Below are 20,874 nucleotides of genomic sequence, written 5' to 3'. Positions count from 1 at the left end.
CACGCCATTGCAGAGTTCCATCTTCTCCCCACACTGAGAAGGGTTCTGTTTGGGTTCAAGCTTTGAGAATGAATGAAAATATGCAGCAGAAATTTAACTTGTATTTGATATGTTTTTAACAGAATTATGTTCTTAATGAGTTCAATGCACTCATTGAAGCTTCTTTGGTTTAAGAAATTAACATCAGAAATTCACTTTTTTTTTGTAAATCATTTTATTAAATCAGTATTTACAGGCAGTTTGTGTTTCCACTCAGCGCTCAGCTTAACATATCTCTCTCCTGCTGCTAGATTACCTGAACTAAAATCTCTTGAAAAGTATTTTGCATCCTCCCTAAGATATACTCAGCTTCTTGAACTACAGTAATAAAAAAATAACCAGGAAGTAAAGATGTGATACAGGAGGCACAAGCTGAATTGAACCATTACAAGAACCTTTGTACTGATGATGTGCACCACTGAATATGGCTTTATTTAGAGCTCTTCTCTGGACAAATGAAAAAGGTGAACAACTTAAGTATTAAGTTTTGGGCACATTGGCTCTGGTCGGCCAGATAGTCGCATACAGCTGTGTCTCCATGTTCCACTTCAGCAGCGGACCAACTGTTTTGACTTTCTTGCAACAGCAACATGCCAACAGTCAAACACAAATATAAAAAACTGTCATTCATTCATCTTGGGACATCTTCAGTTACATTTCACTGCACACTCTGAATAGCACTGTTTAAAACAAAGTGCCGACCCGAGGTTTAATACATTTTCTGTTTGAGCGGCAAACTGTCTGGAGAAAATACAATCCTTGTTCATTTCATTCAGTCTTGCCGTCCTTTGCACCCGAGCTGCTACGCACAGAGCGTCGGGGAAGGACACAAAGAGACGAGCACACCTGCTGACAACGTGGAGATATGATGAAGAGGCTTGTGGAGTACAGCAGTCCAATCATTCCCCCCCCCGACTGACCTTCCCGTGACTTGCTGCCAGCACCACCTTCTCATAATGACATCTTCATTAACTGATGTATATACACATGGGTCGATTTTAAAAAGGGGATTTTGGTTTGTTTTCTATTAAAATACTGCTCTGACATCGCTGCCAATCTCGTACAAAAGGCAGAAAAGCTACGTAAAAATTGAATTACATCTCCAATCTCATTATTTGTTTTTTTCCTCTCCCTTTAGTTTTAAATAGAAATAATAACGCGACAGTCCAAGGAAGACAGTCATAAAAGCTCAATCAAAAAAACAAACAAAAAACACATTAACAGAACACATCGGATAAAAAAAAAAAACAACCTCGACAAACATTACCCATACCCTCGGATTATAAAAACAAATGACAACTTATATATTAGGGATGGCCTGATAACGCCTACAGCTCTGTAATTAGGCAGGTAATAGTGATGTACTCATAATAAGAGGTGAGTTGACTGCAGCCCAATGTGAATGTTTTCTCAGGAGAGGTTAAAACTCTGCTTTTTGAGACTACTTAACCACCAAACAAATAAAAACTGCAGATGTTGGGTGTTTGTTTTGTATCCTGAATACTGTCGTACTGAACAGGTTACTAGTGGTGTCTGTGTGATATGATGTACTGCTGTAGATATCAGAGCATCCCTAATATATTTCAATAAAGACAAGCGAGAAAAACAAAAGATAAAAACTTAGTCAGCCGGCGCTTGAAAACCTAAAAACATATGAAGAGGGGTGAGAAGTGATGCCTTGTATTATTGCTGAGGAGATGCTGCTGCCGAAAAGTACCAGCTCATCTAATTTTGCTATGGCCCAAAACTCTTCGTCCTCGTCCTCTCTTTGCCCTCCTTTTTTAAGTCTTTGCTTCAGCCTCATGGGAATCCTGAAACGCGGCTGGGCACTGAAGGAGGAGAGAGGTGAAGGTGAGGGGCCGCCGCTTAAAGGGATCATCACAGTGAGTCCAGAAGAAGTTCATAATCACAGTGTCAAACCGACAGGAGGAGTGGGGAGAGAGGGCAGCACATTTTCATTTGACTTCCCCCCAGAGTCCCTTGCTCCCTCAAAGTCCCACATGACTGCTAGTTTAAGGAGGAAGTTTTTTAAGACACGAGTGCTGTCTTTGCTCTCAGGTGGGCCTCGATCTCGCTCCCCTTAATGGCTGGGTGGCTCCAGGGCCCTACTTATCTGTGCTGTCGGAACCCCTGGGTGCCGTCTGGGCCAAGTGGCTGCCCGACAGTGTTATTGTTTGATCTGGTGTCCTCTGAAGGCAGTGTAGAGTTATTGCGGCCTGACCTGACAGAAAGGAAGGAAACAAGAAAAATACATTAAAGAGATTAGTCTTTATTACAGGATCCCTGTAGTCTCATGACACATAGAGATCCATGCATGATTGTGGAACGTGTTTTCATTGGGAGCACATTTGGGAGCACACTGCCGTTTTCAGTCAATGAACTTAAAATGTAAACAAGAACCAGTCAATCAAGTTATGCAAAATTGCATCATGGAGCTTTCTTTTATTCCCCAGCTCCACCTCCTGCCAATCAAAACCCCATCAAGCCAAAAGAAAGACAAAAACAATGGGCCTCTGCCAGCTGTAGTCTGACAAATGAAAAACAAAAGGCTACAGGCCAAGAGGAGAGCTCAACAAGGCGTCTGACTATTTATCTCAGTTTCAGCCAAAACACATTTCCTTTTATTTATTTCCTTTTATAAGGTGGCCATTGCCAATTGTCTGATTGAAAGCGCGTGTTTCATCCATTATGTCTACTACATATTGAGGCTCGATAATTAACTGGAATATAATGAATAATACAATGCAGCTGGGAGTACCGTTCAAATCCCAGATGATTTATCTTTTTATAAAGGTTAGAGTTTCTCAAACAGAATGTCATGTTCTTTTGACTCCAAAAACTATAGAGGCTGTAGTCCTTGAAGCGGGTGGCCTGGGTTCAAATCCGACCTGTTACTGCTTTCTCGCATGTCACTCCCAAATCTCTCTGTCTCTGATTTCCAATTCTATCCACTGTCCTATCTCTTCAATAAAGGTATTAAAAGCCCACCAAAAAAACTTAAAAACTAAAAACACAAATTGTGATGCGACAGTATTTGTACTTTTATTAAATCCCTATCTTATGATTTAGTTTTAGATTTAAAGATGGTACAGTGCTTTAATCATATTGAAGCACTACTCTCCCAAATGTCTTAATTTCCCACTACTCTGTGAGCAGACAGACTTAAAAAAAAGGCTTACTCCATTACTGCCTTCCTCTCTCAGTTGTGTACATAGTTGATGAAAAGTAAAAAAAAGTTTTCAGCACAAGGTGGAGTTAATAAACTGTATGTGCCCTGCAGCAAGGTCTTATTAGGCTGTGAGCGAAACATCTGAACTGTCAATATTTGTGGATAATTACCTGTCAGTGTTGGGTTTGTCCTGAGGCGTCTCCTCCGGGCAGGCGCTGCCCAGTATTCTCTTCCTGGCCTCAGCGTACTCTGCCTCACGCTGGGCCAGAGACTTGACCTGTGGTGTGGGCCTGTTCTGATTCAGAGAGGATCCCAGCGAGCCGTTATTCACGGGCCTCTTCAAAATACGGATCTGAGGTGGGGGAGCTGCTGGCAGAGAGTCATCCTGTATCACCATGGTGGTCTTCAATGGGGTTCTTGGAGCATTATTGCTGGACTCCCTAGAAGCAGACCAAAAACAAAATCAGTGATTTAACAGACAGGAGGAGAGAGAGGACGTGCAGTGAGTTACATGAATGATGAATCCCTGGACTTATGACAGAAACAAAACACTATTATTGATAATGTTTTTTTTCCTGCAAACCAGCAAAGTGCTATACTATGTAAAATGTTAAGACAATTACTAAATTGTTGGAAAACACTCTCCAGCTCAGCTTACATATAAAAATATAATTTAATTCAATTGATAAAATGAAGTGGATTGAACCATTGCCCCTGGAGAAGATTCTGTATATTGGTGAACTTAAGAGTTGCTCTTATTTATTTCAAAGAGTCTTGTGTTGTGTTTAAGTTTGTGAAACTGAAGCATCATTTTATAAATTAATTAATGTGGGACATGACTCTAATACCTTTGAGGGTCTTACCGTTCTTTTTGGCTGATCCTTAGTTTCTCTTCCAACCGTTTTTCCATTTCCTGCAGAAAAAAAAGAGACTAAATATGAATTCATGTAAAAACAAACAACATGGGGTGGGAAAAATAGTGTTGCAGGTAGAAGAAGCAAGTCAGAGAGGGGATGGAAAGCTTGGATTCAGTTACAAGCTATTTATACATGTGCAGGACAGCTGCCAAGTCATAACAGACAGAGTGCTCATCAAGCTAACATTACCCGGACGGAGCTGCCAGTGAAAGTTACTAATGCAGGTTGTTTTAAAAATAAAGAAAACTGTTTTGATTGACAAACCAGAGGAAATTAAACATCTGGAACTTCAAACTGACCCGCTGCGAACGTCCCAAGTCAGGGGTTCCTAAACTTAACCTTGCTTAGTCCCCCTTTAGCCTCTGTCGGGGACCCCCCATTGAAAGGTTTCTTAAATTCCTTGTACATTGAGAGGAATTTAAGACATGCAAGTTTTAAATAGGTGACCTTGTTTTTACTAACAGTCAATAATCCTGCTATTCCTTCATTTCATTGTATTTTAACAGCCTTTCATAATTAGTCTTAACAACAATCAAAAGTTAAATAAAAATAAAAATGTTTTTTTTATATTCTCTTGGTGTGTCCAATTATTAAATTGAAAGATTTTAATATAAGTAGTGATCAGTAACATCTAAAAATACATGAATCAATATGTTGTTGTAGTAAAAGTAAAAGAAAAAAAACATACTAATCACAAATAATGTTTTTTGTTGATTTATATATACGATCCATTTTCTCCCCTGTTCCCTCCAAGTTTCGGTGACCCCCCCCCCCCCCCCCTTTAGTGCTTCCCTGCGACCCCCCCACTTTAAAAAAAAAACACGTTCGTGACGTCATATATGTGCAGCGATGAAACGCCAGGTAAATGTTAGCCAGGTGTTTTTAAACTTTCAGAATCTGGAGAAACACGTCTCTCTCTTTGCCCAACAACTTGTTGACAACATGGCCGAGATGATTGCCTAACATCATGTAAACTACAGGAAATCACTGATTCACTTCATCTAGATGACGTGTGGGCAAACTCAATCAAACTCAATGGTGAAAATATGCTTCATTAATTACAATTTCACATTAACTTTTAGGTACACACGTTAAATAAAGTCATATTTATGATCATTTTTGATCTTGTAAATTGGTTCATAAAGGTCTCAGATCGTTTCTTTAACAGTTTTAAATTATTTTAAAAACCTGATGTTATGTTATAAATATAAAGGATGTTGTATTAAAAATGATCTTACGTCGATAAAATAAATGTGTGTGACCAACAAAAATCATCCACTGACACATTTACCATGTTAGCCATCCAATAAATAGCTAGCTTAGCATTAGCTAACGTCAACCTGAGCTCTTCAACATGAACTCTTCACTGTCTTACATCGTGTTTACTCGTAAACTGGTCCAACATCATGACCAGAGAGTTACTAAGAGTTCAAGCTGTGTCTGAATTAAATAAAGAAATGCCACTTGAATAGTTAAGTCCATGTTGAGCTCGTCTCGTTGGCTACTTGACGTTAGCGCGTTAGTTTCGTGAAGCTAACGCTTTAGCCACATTGTTGGCCCGTGTGAGTCGTAATCATGAAACAACGTTTTTAAAACTTCTTAAAGCGACGACGTAAAGCCAGTGAAGCTACCAGAATAACAATGCTCGTTAACTACATGTATATTGAGCTTTAAATGCTTACCCCACTGTCAGCAGCTTCCTCCCAACTTTCGGAGACCTCATCCATGTTTCATTTTGCTCAGACACGCTGTTAGCTGAGCCCCTTCTCTGACGTCACACTGTGCTCATTCTCTGACGTCACACTGACGGATTTCCCCAAAGCATACCCCCTTCTCACAGCTGACTTGGGCAAGGAGCAGAATCAGAATCCTTTTAGAAATGTGTTTTGCATTAAATCGAAATAGAAATTGAAACTTGATTAATTGCACAGCGGTGGTGGTTTTTATTTGTCATTATTAAGGCAGTGTGTGTAGATTGATGTCAGATGAGGAGGGCAACAATATTTACAAGAGTAAGTAAGTGGTCATACACACATGTACACCTAGGCTCAAATACATACACATGCATAAACAGGACCCTTTGGACATGAATTAATTGAGCGATGTCAGAGTGAGGGGGGCTGGACATGGATGAGTGCCCCGAAAATTTGGGGGTCAGTGCCTTGCTCACGGGCACGCAGGCAGTACTCAGGCATCTCTTCAGCTGTCAGCCCAATTTCTAGTCAGTCAGTAATTTAAACTTAACGGGTCCTCTGATGCCCAAGTCCCTACAGAGTGAGCTACCGCCGCCCTATACTTTAAAAGGTATCTTGAAATGTTCTGCATGTTTTGTTTTCAGTATGTTGCTTACAATATAATTCAGTTAAAGTACAATGTTGCTCTTACGACTCCTCTCTTGAGGTGTAATTTTATCCTCTTTTAAAGTCAGTCCACTCTCAGTTCATGTTTGCATCAGGGCAGTTTTATTAAGAAAGCATTATAAAATCAACATTTACAAAGTTTACGTCATCATAAACTACATTGATGACAGATAGACAACTACGGCCAACAGGAAGACTTGACATGTAGTCTTTGTGTTTTATACATAATCTTGCAGTTCTTTTTGCTCCTCTTTGGGCTCCACAATCAGCACCTGTGGACGTAGTATCCCGTCACGTATCCTATGATGTAAATGGACACCAGTGCAGCCAAAGCTCCTGCCACCTTTATTGCTAATCCAGTGCTGCCGACACACACTCTGTTGTGGATCCTGTCGGTGTTACATAGAAGAGGTAGAGCAGGTTTCAATTTTATGACCTGGTTTCACCATTCTGTTACTTTGACTGTAAAGCTCAAAGAGTACTTTAAGTTCAGGTTGAAAAGCAAATTTGTGACATGACATTATATCTTTAAACCCCATCAAACACACCTTATTATAGTCCATTCATGACCCATTGTATAGTTTTACCAACTATTTTTTACAACTTTATAACTCTGCTCTATTTGTTCTTTTATAGAATAAAAAAAATCTCATTCCTATGAACATATATATTTGACCCTAACATCTTAATAACAGTCATCACATAGTCTCACCTCATCACAGTTGACTGTGACGCCTCAACATTCATGTTGATGTTGTCTTCGTTCCAGCGATTATACTGAACGTTGCCTGCACCGTTGGAGTCCATGTCGAAGCTTTTTCTTTTCTTCTCCACAGAGGTAAATCTGCTGACTGCAATCACTGTTCAGACACTGCTCAGCTGCCCAGCCTGGACACATACACTCAGAGGATGAAGACTTTTATATGTGTGACTGAATCACAAGTGACCATACAGCCTTTCACGGTATTAAGACAATAGTTGCAAAAAATTAGATAATCCAGACTCCAGAGTTCAAAATAGAATCAGTGGGAGTAGAAATCTAGACAAAGAAATGTTGTTTTAATTCTGTTGATTACTTTGTTTAAACAGCTTTAATAACTTTTAACTAGCATAATGTTGTTGAGTGTCACTAAGTACATTTAAGTGAATACAGAAGATCAATCATGTCAATCAAACAGTTGTGTAGTGTTACCAGCCAAGAACAAAATCAGATGGTTAATTTAATGATTGTCACGTTATATCAGATAAACGTTTAGTGCTTACCTGTTGGAGTCGTAAACAGTCAACAACCTGCTCTGCTTCCAAGCGTCTTCAGACCCACACTGAGACTGAGGGAGTCAAGCTTACTGCTTATGAGACCATGGTCAGAGTTCATGTGTTCCTTAAGGTATGCCATAAATCCACTGGTTGAATTCCAGGATTTGCCTTTCACCTCCTTGCATCACCTTATCGTGCTCAGAGATAAGAAGCAATTTAGGCCATTTTTTGTCACAGGTTTCATCACATCCTGTGTAGACTTTGGTTCGACTGTGTTGTAGCACTCACTGGACATCACAATGATGGTGACAATTTTCCATTCAACACCATACCAAGGGAAATAGTTGGAGTAGGTTAAGGGCCCTCTGATTACCAGAAGAAACAAGTAGGATAGGCACTTTATAGTCATTGTATGCTAAAATACAACAAAACTTTTTAGACAGCAGTCCTGTACAGCAGCAGGATAAATCTGATAAAAAGCGGAGAAAAAAAAACATTTAGCTAATAAAAATATTTGTTATTATTTATTTAAACTATAGCTTATAATAGGGTCCAGATGGTGGATGAGCCTGAATTCATCACACTATGTGTCTGGCTTATTGTCTGTATAGAAAGATTAGTAACGTAGTATTGTATATATTTATACATATTATTATATTCTATTAACTTGCATTATCATATTATTATATCTGAGGAAGTATTTGTTTCACACCGGAACTTTTTCAGATGTTACAAACACTTCTGAGACTTCCGGTGTGAACAGAATACCGCTGCGCGTATTTCAGGTTTGTTTAGCCCTTTCACATGCCCGCTGCTTAAACTCATTATTCACTGTAATTACGCTTTTAACTAAAGCTGCAGATACACTCACGGTTTCGTTGGTGTATCGCTCTTCGTAGTGTTCTTCCTGTTTTATTTGAAGTCATGTAATTAGCTCCTGAAGTTGTTTAGCGTCACCTATGCTAATTTTAGATAGCTAACTGTTTCTAGCTAGCTATTAGCATCACCACTTGTCCTACAACAACGAGGGTCAAAGTGAGAACTCTTTAACTTACAGATTTATTTACAGCACTGGACTGTGCTGCTACTGTACGTCTCCACAGTTTATTCAGAGACAAATTACACTTTAATGAGACGTTTACGTCTGCAGGGCTGGCCTTTAGCTAACGTTAGCAAAGTGTTGTGATGCTTGTAACGCTTTAGATATTAATTAAAACATCAATGTTTCCTGGGTAAGGGTCAACTTTAATCAAACTTAAGACATTGATAAGAGTTATTCTCGTGTATCCTTTTCGTATTAGTTGAATCTTTGTCGTCAAACATCGGCGGTAACAACATGTGCAGTAAAAGTTTTTCAAAATAAAAGTGACGTGACGTCATGACAAACAGAGTTGATGTCATGTAAAGTTACTCTGGTCAAGATTTTATTTTTACAAATTTCTGTTTTACAAAAAGTCCTTAAAATCTCAAATTTTGAATTATTTGTGCGTTTCTTATTTTTTCTTTTATAAAATACACCTGTTGTCTGATTGTCCGAGTTCAACTGATGAGAAATGTTATTTATAATTTAAAAGAAATATAGTAACGGATCAGTTTTAACTACATCCATTCAACTTGTATTACTTTGAAACTAATCAGACATGTCATTAAGACTTTCTTGTGTTGTTTGTTGAGCAGGCGGTGGAGAGTGGATGCTGATGGGGGACGAAAAGGACACCTGGAAAGTAAAAACACTTGACGAAATCCTACAAGAGAAGAAACGCCGAAGAGAATTAGAAGAGAGGACAGACCCCAAGCGCCAGAAAAATGTAATGTATTTCAAACCTAATATTAGACCCTCGTAAACCATGTGGCACATTCATTTCAGTACTGTTCATAACAATTATAATACTAACTTATAATAGCTCTTTTTAATTTTTATGTTGTAGACTATTTATATAAACACTTATCAGGGAAAATCAAATAATTACTGAGAAGGCCTTTTGTATTTTGACAAAACAGGACAGTAACTTATTTTTTTCCTCTTTATTATGAGCTCTAACAGAACGGGTAAGTGTCCAAAGCTTATAGTAATAAAACGGTTTGGACAGGAAAAGTATTTCATGATTTGTTTTTGTCAAGAATTGTTTTACCTTATAGGTAAATGTATTATGCTTACCTACTTTCTTTTTACATATCAAAGGACATTTTATACTTGTTTTTTCAAACTGTTACAACATATTCTTCCCTCTTGTCGTTTACAGTTCACCCAGGGCCCTGTTCCACAGGCGGATGATCGGGAAGCCAAACGAGACACTCCGGAGGAAGGAGAACTACGGGATCAAAAAATGGAAATAACAATTCGTAATTCCCCGTACACACGGGAAGACTCAACAGAAGACAGGTATGTGAAATTGTTGGAAAGAAAATCCAGTGATAATGTCGACCAATGGAGTCTTTACAATGTTTTCTTCATTTTTATTTAGGGGAGACGAAGATGATTCACTGGCAATCAAGCCCCCACAACAAATAGCAAGAAAAGACAAATCTCACCACAGAAAGGAGGAGAAAAGAAAAGATAAAAGACGTCATCGCAGTCAATCTGCTGAAGGAGGTGCGGGAGTGCGGCTTATTAAAACAAACAGAGACACGTGTTTCACAGTTGAACACATGTTTTGAATGTGTTTTCTCAAATCTGCTTCCACTTACATTTATTTATTTTTATAGCAGGGAAACATGTACGACCCAAAGACAAAGAAAAAGAGCGAGAGAGCGAACGCAGGAAGCGTCAATGGGAAGAAGACAAAGCCCGGCGAGACTGGGAGAGGCAAAAACGGAGGGAACAGGCCAGAGCTCATTCACGCAGAGAGAGGTGAGCGCTGATCCTGGAAATCCACTAAATGTTAAAAGAGCTTAAATCAGTTCAGGCACAGAAGTATTTGTTGTTTGGTCACCACTTGAGTTTAATCATTTAACATTCATTCAGTGTATACACAAAGTATACACAAACAAACTGTGACACGTTGTTAGTGGAGATTGAAAGTACTGAAGTGTATTTCCTCTAATGCACAAATAAAAACAATACAGACTCAAGTGGATGGACCAAACAATCAACTTATGAGCCAGGTGTAAAAAGAAATGTGAATCAAGTAGTACATTCATAAAGACAACAGATCAGCCCTGTAACTATCAACTAACTGTGTGTTACATAAGCTTTAACGACCCAAACAATGAAAAGATTGACCTTTTGGTTGTCTGGACAGACCTCGATTGGACTCTCCTGGGTTTTTTTTGGACCACAGGGACCGGCTGGAACAGCTCGAGCGCCAGCGTGAACGGGACCGTAAGCTCCGTGAACAGCAGAAAGAGCAACGAGAACTGAAGGATCGGGAGAGGAGAGCCGAGGAGCGACGCAAAGAGCGAGGTGGCCGACGAGAAGGTCGGTGAATGCAGCTAGGCTAGCTGTTCTCTTTATGCTAAGCTAAGCCAAACACTTATTGGTTCCAGCTACTGACAGACACGAGCTGAGTGCTGCAACAGATGGGTGAAGTGTCGTCTAACCAGCTCAAAAATATCACACTGTCACAGAATTATTACTATCATCACTATCAGTAACAAGGAGCTCCAATAGAAACAAACCATATGTTTTTTTGTGTTAAATGCTTTGTAATGACTGCACATTATATTATTCATTATTCATATTAATGTACATTTAGTTTTTTCTTCAATACTGCCATAAGGGTGGAATTTGATGTCATAGATAAACAAATGCATATGATATTTTCCCATCATGATATTTTGTGATACCAGTAGCATTTTGTAAGTCTGATAATGATTCTCTCTGTTAAGAAGTCAGTCATACTCTTCAAACGATAAACCATATTTGTAGCATCTTGGAATTCAGTTTTTTTTTTAAATCTATCTGTGAACATTTATTGTAAATCTCTAGAAATTAGTTTTAAACACTCCTTACACACTCTCTCACTCTCTCTTTAGTGCCTTCTCATCATCGGATGCTACCCGAAGAGTATGACGATAAGTCAAAACTAAGTCACCGCAGCCGGAGTCCCCCTTCTGTTCCCCGGGACCGAGGTGAACAGAGTGAACCACGGAAAAGTGCGCGTGGGTTTTCCTTTATTTCTCTCTTTGATTAAAGATATCATGTCATTGTTTTATTTTTGTTATACCTAGTTATATCCTGTGCAATGACTGCCAAATATCAGGATTAATTTACACTGTGATTTGTCTGCAGCATCAAAGGAGGAGAAGCCAGAGGGCAAAGATCTGCTCACAGACCTGCAGGACATCAGTGACAGTGAGAGAAAGACCAGCTCTGCAGAGTCCTCCGTCGGTAATTGATCATTTAAAATACACTTTTATCAACCAGAAGACATGGTCATTATACAATACATGTTTTTTACTCCATGATATTAAATATCTAAACACTTGTGAGGCCTGACCCCTCTGTGAGGACATTGCTGCTTCAGATAATTCTTGTTTGTTTTCATAGGTCAGTATTTTGCAATGAAAGGCAATAGGTTGTTCATAAACACCACAGGAATGTACCAGCGCTCAAACACAACCAACAGAACGAGAAACGACTTATGTCAATGTTTTTACATCTTGTTCGCCTTCTCTAGCATCTGGATCTGGATCTGACGAGGAAGAGGATGATGATGACGAAGAGGAGTCCAGCAGCCAGAGTGAGGGTGAAGAGGAGGAAGGGGAGGAGGAGTCTGTATCCGGCTCTGGGAGGTCTGAGCAGAGTGCAGGTAAAACTGTTGAAGACTACTTTACTGGTTGAGTTATTTTCACCGTCTCCAGTCCATTTAGACATCGGCACAGGTCTAACACGGCGGCTTCCTTTATTTCAGAGGACGTGAGTGAAGACGAGCAGTCAGAGGAAGACTTTGAAGAGGAGAGGGAAAATGGAAATCACATCCCTGCAGGTGTGTACACATGACTCGTGTGATGTCTGTGATACTGAACTACCAAGTCATCCAAAGTTTGAATCAATTCTATGTTGATTGTTTTTAATCTGGAAGTAATAGAGGAAGAAAGTTGCATGGCCCACTAGAAAAAGTTCATGAGTCATATATAAACATACGGGTCAGTAAAAGCTTTGTCTGCTGCACTTCCAGGAGTTTCTCTTTTATTATTCTGCTCTTGAAGGTCGATGAAATTTCTATTTTTCTCATTCTCGTTAATGTTGGCTCTTCAGCTTCCTTAAGGGAACACCAGCGATCCAAATGCAAATGATAAGATAGTTCTGTTTCTGAGAAATTGTAGTTTTACAAGGACTGACACGAAATTACATTTTTGGAGGACTCACAATGTTCAGTTAAAGATCAAATTAGAGTGACTGCAAACACAAAATGCTTGTTTTTCAGATCCACCAAAAAAAACTTTACAATGACAATCTATGACTGACAAGATGCAAGATGAATCAAAATCGTTTAACCAAGTAAAATAATACAACAAAATATTGGTATCTTAAAAGTAACAGTGACCACGATGAAGGCCAGAAACAAAAACATGTTTGTTTTATTAGAACCTCTAGTCTTTTTTGGCTTTCTGGTCCTTTAAATCTAAAATGTCGCAGCTCAAATTCCCTCCCCAGGATTAAAGTTATCTCTCCGTTCACCCCTCAGTGCCAGAGTCTCGGTTCGATCATGACTCTGAGGAGAGTGGTGAAGACATGGGGGAGGAGGAAGAGGAGGAGGAGGAGGAAGCAGGAGAGAATGACCCCACACCACAGTCTCAGACTCATTCTCGCTCCCCGACCCCCGAAGAGAACTACATCCCTGACTCGCCCCCCATTTCACCTGTGGAGCTGAAGAAGGAGCTGCCCAAATACCTGCCTGCTCTACAGGTCAGTACAGACTTAGCACGGACATGTTACAATTTAGCATAACATTGGGGTTTTAAGTCTTGTGTATTTTTTCTCAGGGTTGTCGCAGTGTTGAGGAATTCCAATGTTTGAACCGAATCGAGGAGGGAACTTACGGTGTGGTCTACAGAGCCAAGGACAAAAAGACAGGTAGCGCAAGAAAACACGTTTGTGCGTTTGATGTTTTTGATTGTTCAGATAAATTTATGAATGAAATCGTGACTATGGTCTCTTGTTTGCAGATGAAATTGTAGCCCTGAAGAGGTTAAAGATGGAGAAGGAGAAGGAGGGCTTCCCCATCACCTCTTTAAGAGAAATCAATACAATCCTAAAAGCTCAGCACCCGAACATCGTCACAGTCAGGGTGAGAGAATTTTTAAATTACTTTCTGATCAACTCTGATTGGATGAGTTCACTCCCTAACATATTCCGGCTAAATCTAACCTGTACATTTTCTCTGTGTTAGGAAATAGTTGTTGGAAGTAACATGGACAAGATCTACATTGTGATGAACTACGTAGAACATGACCTGAAGAGTCTGATGGAAACCATGAAGCAGCCTTTCCTGCCAGGTAATGAGAGACACTGTTGAGTCACGTTTTGTGTGAGTGAAAAGTTCATAGTGATGTTGTCTTGTTTAGAATTTGATAGATTTCTATTGGTTTAGCGTTGAATGTCTGCAGCTGTGTTAAAGCAGGATGTTTCTCTCCTCAGGGGAAGTCAAGACTTTGATGATTCAGCTTCTTCGAGGCGTCCGACATCTCCACGACAACTGGATTCTCCACCGTGATCTGAAGACGTCCAATCTGCTGCTGAGCCACAAGGGGATCCTCAAGGTAAGCTCAGACTGTCCGAGGTTCTCACTGTGCCCTGTGAATGCAGCTCAGGGAGTCCACAGCAAATCAAGGTTTAAATCTAGAGGAATTTTGATTTGACTACTCAAAATGGTACCCATTTCCAATCTATTTTCTTCTCTGAAAAGGGCAAACAAACCCCCTCACACCGTCTAACCGATGAAGGTCTGCACAACTTTCTCCCTGGCTAGAAGCTACAAAGAAGGGTTGAAGAAACAACACATGATTACTTAGAGTCAATCAGAGCATGACTTCTGGCATTACTGAGTCCTCGTGTAAATAAACCAGACTTTCACTGACAATTCTCAGTATGAGTTTTACACAACCTGACAACAGAAAATGTGAATCACACTGCATTTTTTAAATTCTATGCAGCCTGAACAGAGTATATGAAGGTTTTCTAAGACCAGAGAATGGCAAGAAAATGCGTCAAAGTAGTTAAAAAGATGTTCTCATGCCTACATTAAATATTTTTAATGTGAGTGAAATGTCTTAAACTGTAGATTGGTGACTTTGGTTTGGCCCGGGAGTACGGTTCCCCCCTGAAGCCCTACACCCCCGTGGTGGTGACCCTGTGGTACCGATCACCCGAGCTGCTGCTTGGAGCCAAGGTGAGAATTTGAGTTCACATTGTTTCTGCACTTTACAAAGTACCAGATGACAAAGCAGCTGAGACCATAGATATTAAGGTTATTTACATTCTTGCAGGTGATTATATCATCTTAATCAATACTTTTACCCATCTTCTTTTACTCCTCCAAAAAATGGAAACATCTGTGAAGGATTTGGTTTACAAGAAAACTTAACATCCAAACACTATTTTGAGTTTTACATTAAACCGGTCAGACAGCAGAGGTCCATCCAACCAACCATCAGCACACATCCACTCTCACACAAAACTCTGACGATGCAGCGTGCCAGGCAGACTGTCTACTCCGTTTCTGCACACTGTCACTGTGTTTGTTCTTTTCTCCGCAGGAGTACTCCACAGCTGTGGACATGTGGTCAGTGGGCTGCATATTTGGGGAGCTCCTCACCCAGAAACCACTTTTCCCTGGAAAATCTGAAATTGACCAAATCAACAAGATTTTCAAGGTAAATGCCTTAATGATGCTCTTTTAAAATGGAGAAAATCCAGAATATACAGTGTAAAGCTCTTCTGTTAACAGCCTCTAAATGTGTTGGAAAGTGTCGTCTGTCAGAGTAGGTCAGTGTGGAGTTCTGATGTGCACCACAGGGTGGAGCTATTGGAAGCCATTAACTCTGCTGATGGAGTTATGAAACTGAGAAATTAAGCATATAAGGTTTTTCCATAGTTGTGCCGAAGCATGCCATGCTGGCAGGTTTGGGTGTTTTTCCGTTTGACAGAGCAGCAATTCCTGTTGTTGACCTTGATGACTTGTTGAAGGTGTTTTCATCACAAATCACTTTAAGAGCCTCTCACCTTGCAAAATAAAACCAATACTGGAATCCCAACAGGGGCCAGTGCAACATTTCTAACTTATCTTCTGACAAAACAGCACAGAATATGTCCATGTGTGCTTTTTATGAGATGCTTACACAGTTTAGTAAAGGAGAAATCAGACAGGCACACAGTAGTCAAATAAACTCTGAACCACAGTAGTTTGGGTAGAAACTATAAAAGTAATGAGAGCTGAACACAGACCTTTAAAACCCGAGCTTTCTGTCTGGTTTGCAGCACAGACACACATTAGTTCAGCCGCTGAGGAGGACTCAGCTGTGGCGAGTAGACCATCGAGGGTTGGCTGTTTTTTGCTGCTCGATGCGGTTACCCTCTGAATGTCATCACAGTGCAGCTAAAGTGGACTGACCCGGGCCTGTGGAAAAACCCTATTAGATGGCTGAATGATTTTTAAGTAGATGATGTGCATTATACATGACAGCTGATGTCATTTAGGCCTCCCAAGACATCCTACAGTCTTTACCACTGGTGAATTACAGTATTGAAATGCACTTAGGACTGCTCCATGTCTGTGGTTGATGAATATGATTATATCTCACATCCATCTCCTGTGTGCTAACAGTCTGCTGTCTGCTGACTAGTGTGTGTGTGTGTGTGTTGTCTGTAGGATCTGGGGTCACCCAGTGAGAAGATCTGGCCTGGCTACAACGAGCTGCCCGCTGTGAAGAAGATGACTTTCACAGAGTATCCCTACAACAACCTGCGAAAGCGCTTTGGAGCACTCCTCTCAGACCAAGGCTTTGACCTCATGAACAAGTAGGGTCCATTAAGGATTTCTTATTCAACACACACACGATACAACATAACACCTCACAGATGTTGCACTGCAGCTTTACTGCACTACAAACATTCTGACTGTCATATTACAACATGTGAATCCTGAGATTGAGATTTTCTGATATCTGATATGCCAATATCTTCCAACTCACTTTGGCAGATGTCAGTTCTGATTTACTCACTTGGCATAATTAGGCAACTTCTTTAACATTAATCACTCTGTGGAGTTATGAGCTGGTTATGAAAGAGACTTAAATTAAGACGGTTGTCTTTTATGACCTACAGAAGCAAATGAGACCATCAGCGACCACAGGATTGAATATTTCCATATCGTTAATATTTGTGCCTAAAACTGCTGAAGCAGGGTCATTTGACAGACAAAGACATTAACTACACACTCCACAAATTGTTTATGGCAAAGAATCATATGGTTGACTGTTAAAAGAAAATCTGCATTAGATTTGTTGAACAAAACTGGCAAATAAAAGAAGATAAACAGCAGAGTTCACATAGTTCGCCAAAAACAACATGAGCCAAAAGTTCCTCACATGAGCTCAAAGCTACAAATATTATTTTTGGGTAGGCAGCTAAATTAAAGATTGTTGAGAAAAAGATGCAATTAATACCGCAAACCAATTTTAGGAACGGTCACACAGCAGTTGTTTACTCCTAGCTTAAACATGCGTGTGTCTTATTGATGACAGCGCTAAGTTGGCGTAGTTTGTTCAAAGGTCTAGAATACTCATTTGTTCCTCGAAATAACCCACACAGGCGTCATAATAATCCATCTTTTTATTGATGGAAATGATATCAATGAATGTCAAACATCAACCACTGATATCAGTAACAATCAGCATGACAGTGGAAATTGCCTTACTTGGATGAACACATTGCTTCCCTGTCAGAGTCCACAACTCTTTCCAGCTCAGGCAGTGCATTTCTGGCAGGCGGACTTAAAACATGACAACGGCAGCGGGCTTGTAATTCATCAACATGCCTCAGCAGCAGTCCTGTTCCATCTCCTTGTTCCCTCTCACACGCGCTCACCATGGTGATGCTCCACACTACAGGAAAATGTTTTACAAATAACGCACATTTAATACGGAAAATCATTTTCACGCAGCAAGTAATGGGTTCATTACTCTTTCACACACATTCCAGAGATCAGCATTGTTTAGCAGCTGCAAAGAGCAGACGCAGAGTTTTTCAGCTGTGCTCTCAGGTCCTTACCCACCCACAGAGATGTTTTTCCTACACCTGTAAACGACAAAACCATACCGCTCTGTCGCCTCGCAGCTGCAGAGGATGGTAACCTCATGTCCACTGTGCAGCAGGAGGAATCACAGTCGAGTGGAAGGCTGGCGTCTGTCCAACACGGCTGAAACCTTCCAGCTGTCAGGAGACTCTCGAGGCGTTTACCCAACTACAGATAAAGACCGCAGGAGGTCGACACAGGAGTGCTTTTTTTAGAAAAACCTCGGACAGAGCAGGGTAGTAAGGATATAGACGAAGAGTTCACAGGTAGATATCACACAGATGTTTGGAATATCACATCCCCCTGTGACGATTGGGGCCTTTGGTATATTTCTCAGAACTTGCTTTTGAAGTGCAATTATAAGGTGAGCCAGATAAGAGACTTGTGTTTCTATCCCGGGCCTCAAGATTCCGGATTCTGCTTCTTTTCTATCCTATAAATTTAACTTACTGTGATCAGCTCGTGTCCTAGATATTAAAAAAAAGCTCTTTAAGCTCAAATGAAAACCAGCACAGCCCTTGGGTCCTGAGAAAGAATGAGGGTGTTAAGAAGGCAATGTCACTGCTTAACAGATGCCGACACTCTTGTTTGAGAAGCTGCGCCCCACATGCCTCCTGAGCAGAGATGCACCAATTATGAAAACAGGGTAGATACCGACACCCTGATGTTAAAAATGACAATTTAGTTGATTGCCAATTCCGATACCAATGTCTGACTTTTTCGTAATTCTTAGTGTCTGTTTTTCCTGCGATATGGGTGCATACAGATGTTCAAGTGAGGCAATCCCTGCTCTTCAGCTTCCAAAATGCCAGCATGCTGAGAAAAATCACGTCCTGCGGTAGCAATATACCAGCGTTGTCTGGTTACTAACAAAGCAAAACAACAGGCCTTATTTGTGTTGCCATTGTGGATTCTCTTTGTTTGACAGGGCTAATGACACAGCACAACTGTATGATTAATCCTTTCAAATCCCTATGTGTCATCAAATCACAGTCATCTACCCTTCCACACATAAACAGGCCAGTTTCAGGGTGGTCTTAATTGTTCAACCCACCACCCCTGCTCACATGTTAAGGATTGTAATCAGACAAACCAAGAAAACCAATTATCACGATTTAGCAGCTTCCCATTACGCTGTGTTGATCCTGTCAGATAATGTTAAGACAAAACAACCAGCCCCTCATGTAGCAGCTGCATCCCGGCTCAAATCGTTTGTCTAGATGAGAACCAGAAATCATGTTTACCAAAAAGGATTAGAAATGATTTTATTAAAATCTACACAGACGATACAAATGAGTCCGCACAATAATCTGAGACGCCTGACTACTTGTTCTTCTTCATTGCAATATCATTCAGTTGGTTAAGCGTCTCCATATGAACCGGTTCATTAACTTCTTCCAGATTCCTCACCTACTGTCCCAGTAAGAGGATTTTATCAGACGAGGCGCTCAAGCACGAGTACCTCCGCGAGACGCCGCTGCCCATCGAACCGTCCATGTTCCCCACCTGGCCGGCCAAGAGCGAGCAGCAGAGGGTGAAGAGAGGCACCAGTCCTCGTCCACCCGAGGGAGGCCTGGGCTACAGTCAGCTGGTAAGGACATTAGGCTCCACTTTCTCCATGACATACGGCTACCAGGCTTTCTGAACGCTGTCTGTGTTAAATAGATTACAGAGGTACGGGCTTCTGCTTTGTGTCCGGTTATTTCCTCCTTGTGTTTTCCATGATGAGCACCTTCAAACCCCTAATGTTTTCACCAGTGGGCCTACCCACCCAGAAGCTTAAACCTGATACTGATATTTTTGAGTTAAGCTAGTGTTTATTTAGGTTTCTTACCGATAAATTACACCATTTAAAGACAGTCGGTTTGGTTGTTTATCTCTTTTTTATTCTTCTCAAAGGGGGGGAAGCTTGTTAAACAAACCTTGGAACATAATATTTCCACAGAAACCAGGAAATCAATAGTAACTAAAATAATATTGTTAATAAAATCCATGCATAGTTGTGTGGATCAGGATGATAATGTCTCACCAAAGCCCTGTCAGTATAATAGTTTTCCCAAAGAAACCAGTGTAGTATTGATCAGTTCTATAATAAATATGTGAGAAATGTAAATCTCTGATGTTAACAAATGCAGTCAGTACCAATGAGTTATTTTTGTTCCCATATTCTCTGCAGGGCGATGATGACCTCAAGGACACAGGCTTTCATCTGACAACCAGCAACCAGGGAGCGTCTGCAGTCGGTCCAGGATTCAGCCTTAAATTCTGAGTCCAAACACAGCAGGACGCTTCGCTGTCCAACTGAGGAGAGGAGCAAAAAGTTCTAGGACTACTTTTGGAACTGGACTGTCTCTGGTTTGCGACATTAAACCAGATCATTCTCTAAAAACTCAACACCAAACAGGACTGTTTCGCAGCAAGACTGGTGACAACAAACATTTTGAGACTTTTCCCGTAAACCTCACTGCTTCTTCTCTTTTATGTTTTCTTCAAGCATTCAAGATTTTAAATGTTAGCTAACGAAGAGGAGATGCACAGAACCATAAATCTGTTGGAGGTTGAGCTCTGTTTTTTCTTTTTAATTTCACCGTGTACACTTCATGAGAGGACCAGATTTTCTAAATGGTTGGTATTTCCTGGCTGCCTGAGCTACTGTATAATGATGCAGCACTGGCTGTGTGCTCCTTCCAGCATTATGTCAGAAAGTTACTTTGGGCTGTCAGGTCACTTCATGAAAGGAGGAAACTGTTTTTGCTAGAAATAAAGTTTGAAACTTTGTTTTGTCTGCTGTTTTCTCTGTATTTATAAACTCTGTCCAAACTATGCAAACACGACCGCATGCTGCCAGAAAGAGAAAAAAAGTTAAAGGAAGTCGAGCTTAAAAAAAGATCCAG

At 40.5% G+C, this 20,874-nt stretch overlaps 3 protein-coding genes across 9 annotated transcripts; 1 reads left to right on the top strand and 2 right to left on the bottom strand.

Annotated features, from left to right (window-relative positions):
• Positions 1-195: 195 nt before the first annotated feature.
• On the bottom strand, positions 196-5,909 carry szrd1 (SUZ RNA binding domain containing 1). Its single transcript, XM_061058707.1, has 4 exons — positions 5,808-5,909; positions 4,072-4,121; positions 3,379-3,648; positions 196-2,260 (listed from the first exon to the last, which is right to left on the bottom strand). The coding sequence occupies exons 1-4, from the start codon at positions 5,850-5,852 to the stop codon at positions 2,149-2,151; spliced, it is 477 nt and encodes a 158-aa protein (XP_060914690.1). The 5' UTR covers positions 5,853-5,909; the 3' UTR covers positions 196-2,148.
• Positions 5,910-6,564: 655 nt separating this feature from the next.
• On the bottom strand, positions 6,565-7,632 carry smim1 (small integral membrane protein 1). Its single transcript, XM_061057922.1, has 2 exons — positions 7,205-7,632; positions 6,565-6,875 (listed from the first exon to the last, which is right to left on the bottom strand). Exons 1-2 carry the CDS (start codon positions 7,290-7,292, stop codon positions 6,751-6,753), a joined length of 213 nt encoding a protein of 70 aa, XP_060913905.1. The 5' UTR covers positions 7,293-7,632; the 3' UTR covers positions 6,565-6,750.
• An 842-nt stretch (positions 7,633-8,474) lies between these two features.
• cdk11b (cyclin dependent kinase 11B) lies at positions 8,475-20,758 on the top strand. 7 transcript variants are annotated; one of them, XM_061056616.1, is made up of 20 exons: positions 8,475-8,527; positions 9,420-9,550; positions 9,986-10,125; positions 10,208-10,335; positions 10,449-10,593; positions 10,985-11,160; positions 11,718-11,843; positions 11,974-12,072; positions 12,362-12,493; positions 12,596-12,670; positions 13,373-13,593; positions 13,671-13,761; positions 13,854-13,975; positions 14,078-14,183; positions 14,326-14,447; positions 14,969-15,076; positions 15,444-15,560; positions 16,556-16,704; positions 19,382-19,571; positions 20,157-20,758. In XM_061056616.1, exons 2-20 carry the CDS (start codon positions 9,434-9,436, stop codon positions 20,247-20,249), a joined length of 2,457 nt encoding a protein of 818 aa, XP_060912599.1. In that variant the 5' UTR covers positions 8,475-8,527; positions 9,420-9,433; the 3' UTR covers positions 20,250-20,758. The 7 variants fall into 7 exon arrangements, with proteins under 7 accessions (XP_060912599.1, XP_060912606.1, XP_060912603.1 ...); XM_061056623.1 differs by lacking the exon at positions 8,475-8,527 and having other exon boundaries at positions 10,452-10,593; positions 11,024-11,160; positions 11,718-11,837; XM_061056620.1 differs by lacking the exon at positions 8,475-8,527 and having other exon boundaries at positions 10,452-10,593; positions 11,024-11,160.
• The last annotated feature ends 116 nt before the right edge of the window (positions 20,759-20,874 follow it).

The sequence above is a fragment of the Labrus mixtus genome, chromosome 15 (assembly GCF_963584025.1).
Source record: "Labrus mixtus chromosome 15, fLabMix1.1, whole genome shotgun sequence".
Taxonomy (NCBI): Eukaryota; Metazoa; Chordata; class Actinopteri; order Labriformes; family Labridae; genus Labrus; species Labrus mixtus.
This window is presented reverse-complemented; position numbering and strand designations above follow the sequence as displayed.

What these genes read in the sequence shown, in the direction of transcription:
- cdk11b (XM_061056616.1), top strand. Translation starts at nt 9,434, where the DNA reads ATGCTGATGGGGGACGAAAAGGACACCTGGAAAGTAAAAACACTTGAC. An exon ending in GCGAGGTGGCCGACGAGAAG is followed by an intron (nt 11,161 to 11,717) that starts GTCGGTGAATGC and finishes CTCTCTCTTTAG; the next exon opens with TGCCTTCTCATCATCGGATG. An exon ending in GGCTTTGACCTCATGAACAA is followed by an intron (nt 16,705 to 19,381) that starts GTAGGGTCCATT and finishes AACTTCTTCCAG; the next exon opens with ATTCCTCACCTACTGTCCCA.
- smim1 (XM_061057922.1), bottom strand. Translation starts at nt 7,292, where the DNA reads ATGGACTCCAACGGTGCAGGCAACGTTCAGTATAATCGCTGGAACGAA. An exon ending in TGAGGCGTCACAGTCAACTG is followed by an intron (nt 6,876 to 7,204) that starts TGATGAGGTGAG and finishes GTAACACCGACA; the next exon opens with GGATCCACAACAGAGTGTGT.
- szrd1 (XM_061058707.1), bottom strand. Translation starts at nt 5,852, where the DNA reads ATGGATGAGGTCTCCGAAAGTTGGGAGGAAGCTGCTGACAGTGGG. An exon ending in AGGAAGCTGCTGACAGTGGG is followed by an intron (nt 4,122 to 5,807) that starts GTAAGCATTTAA and finishes TTTTTTCTGCAG; the next exon opens with GAAATGGAAAAACGGTTGGA. An exon ending in AGGATCAGCCAAAAAGAACG is followed by an intron (nt 3,649 to 4,071) that starts GTAAGACCCTCA and finishes GTCTGCTTCTAG; the next exon opens with GGAGTCCAGCAATAATGCTC.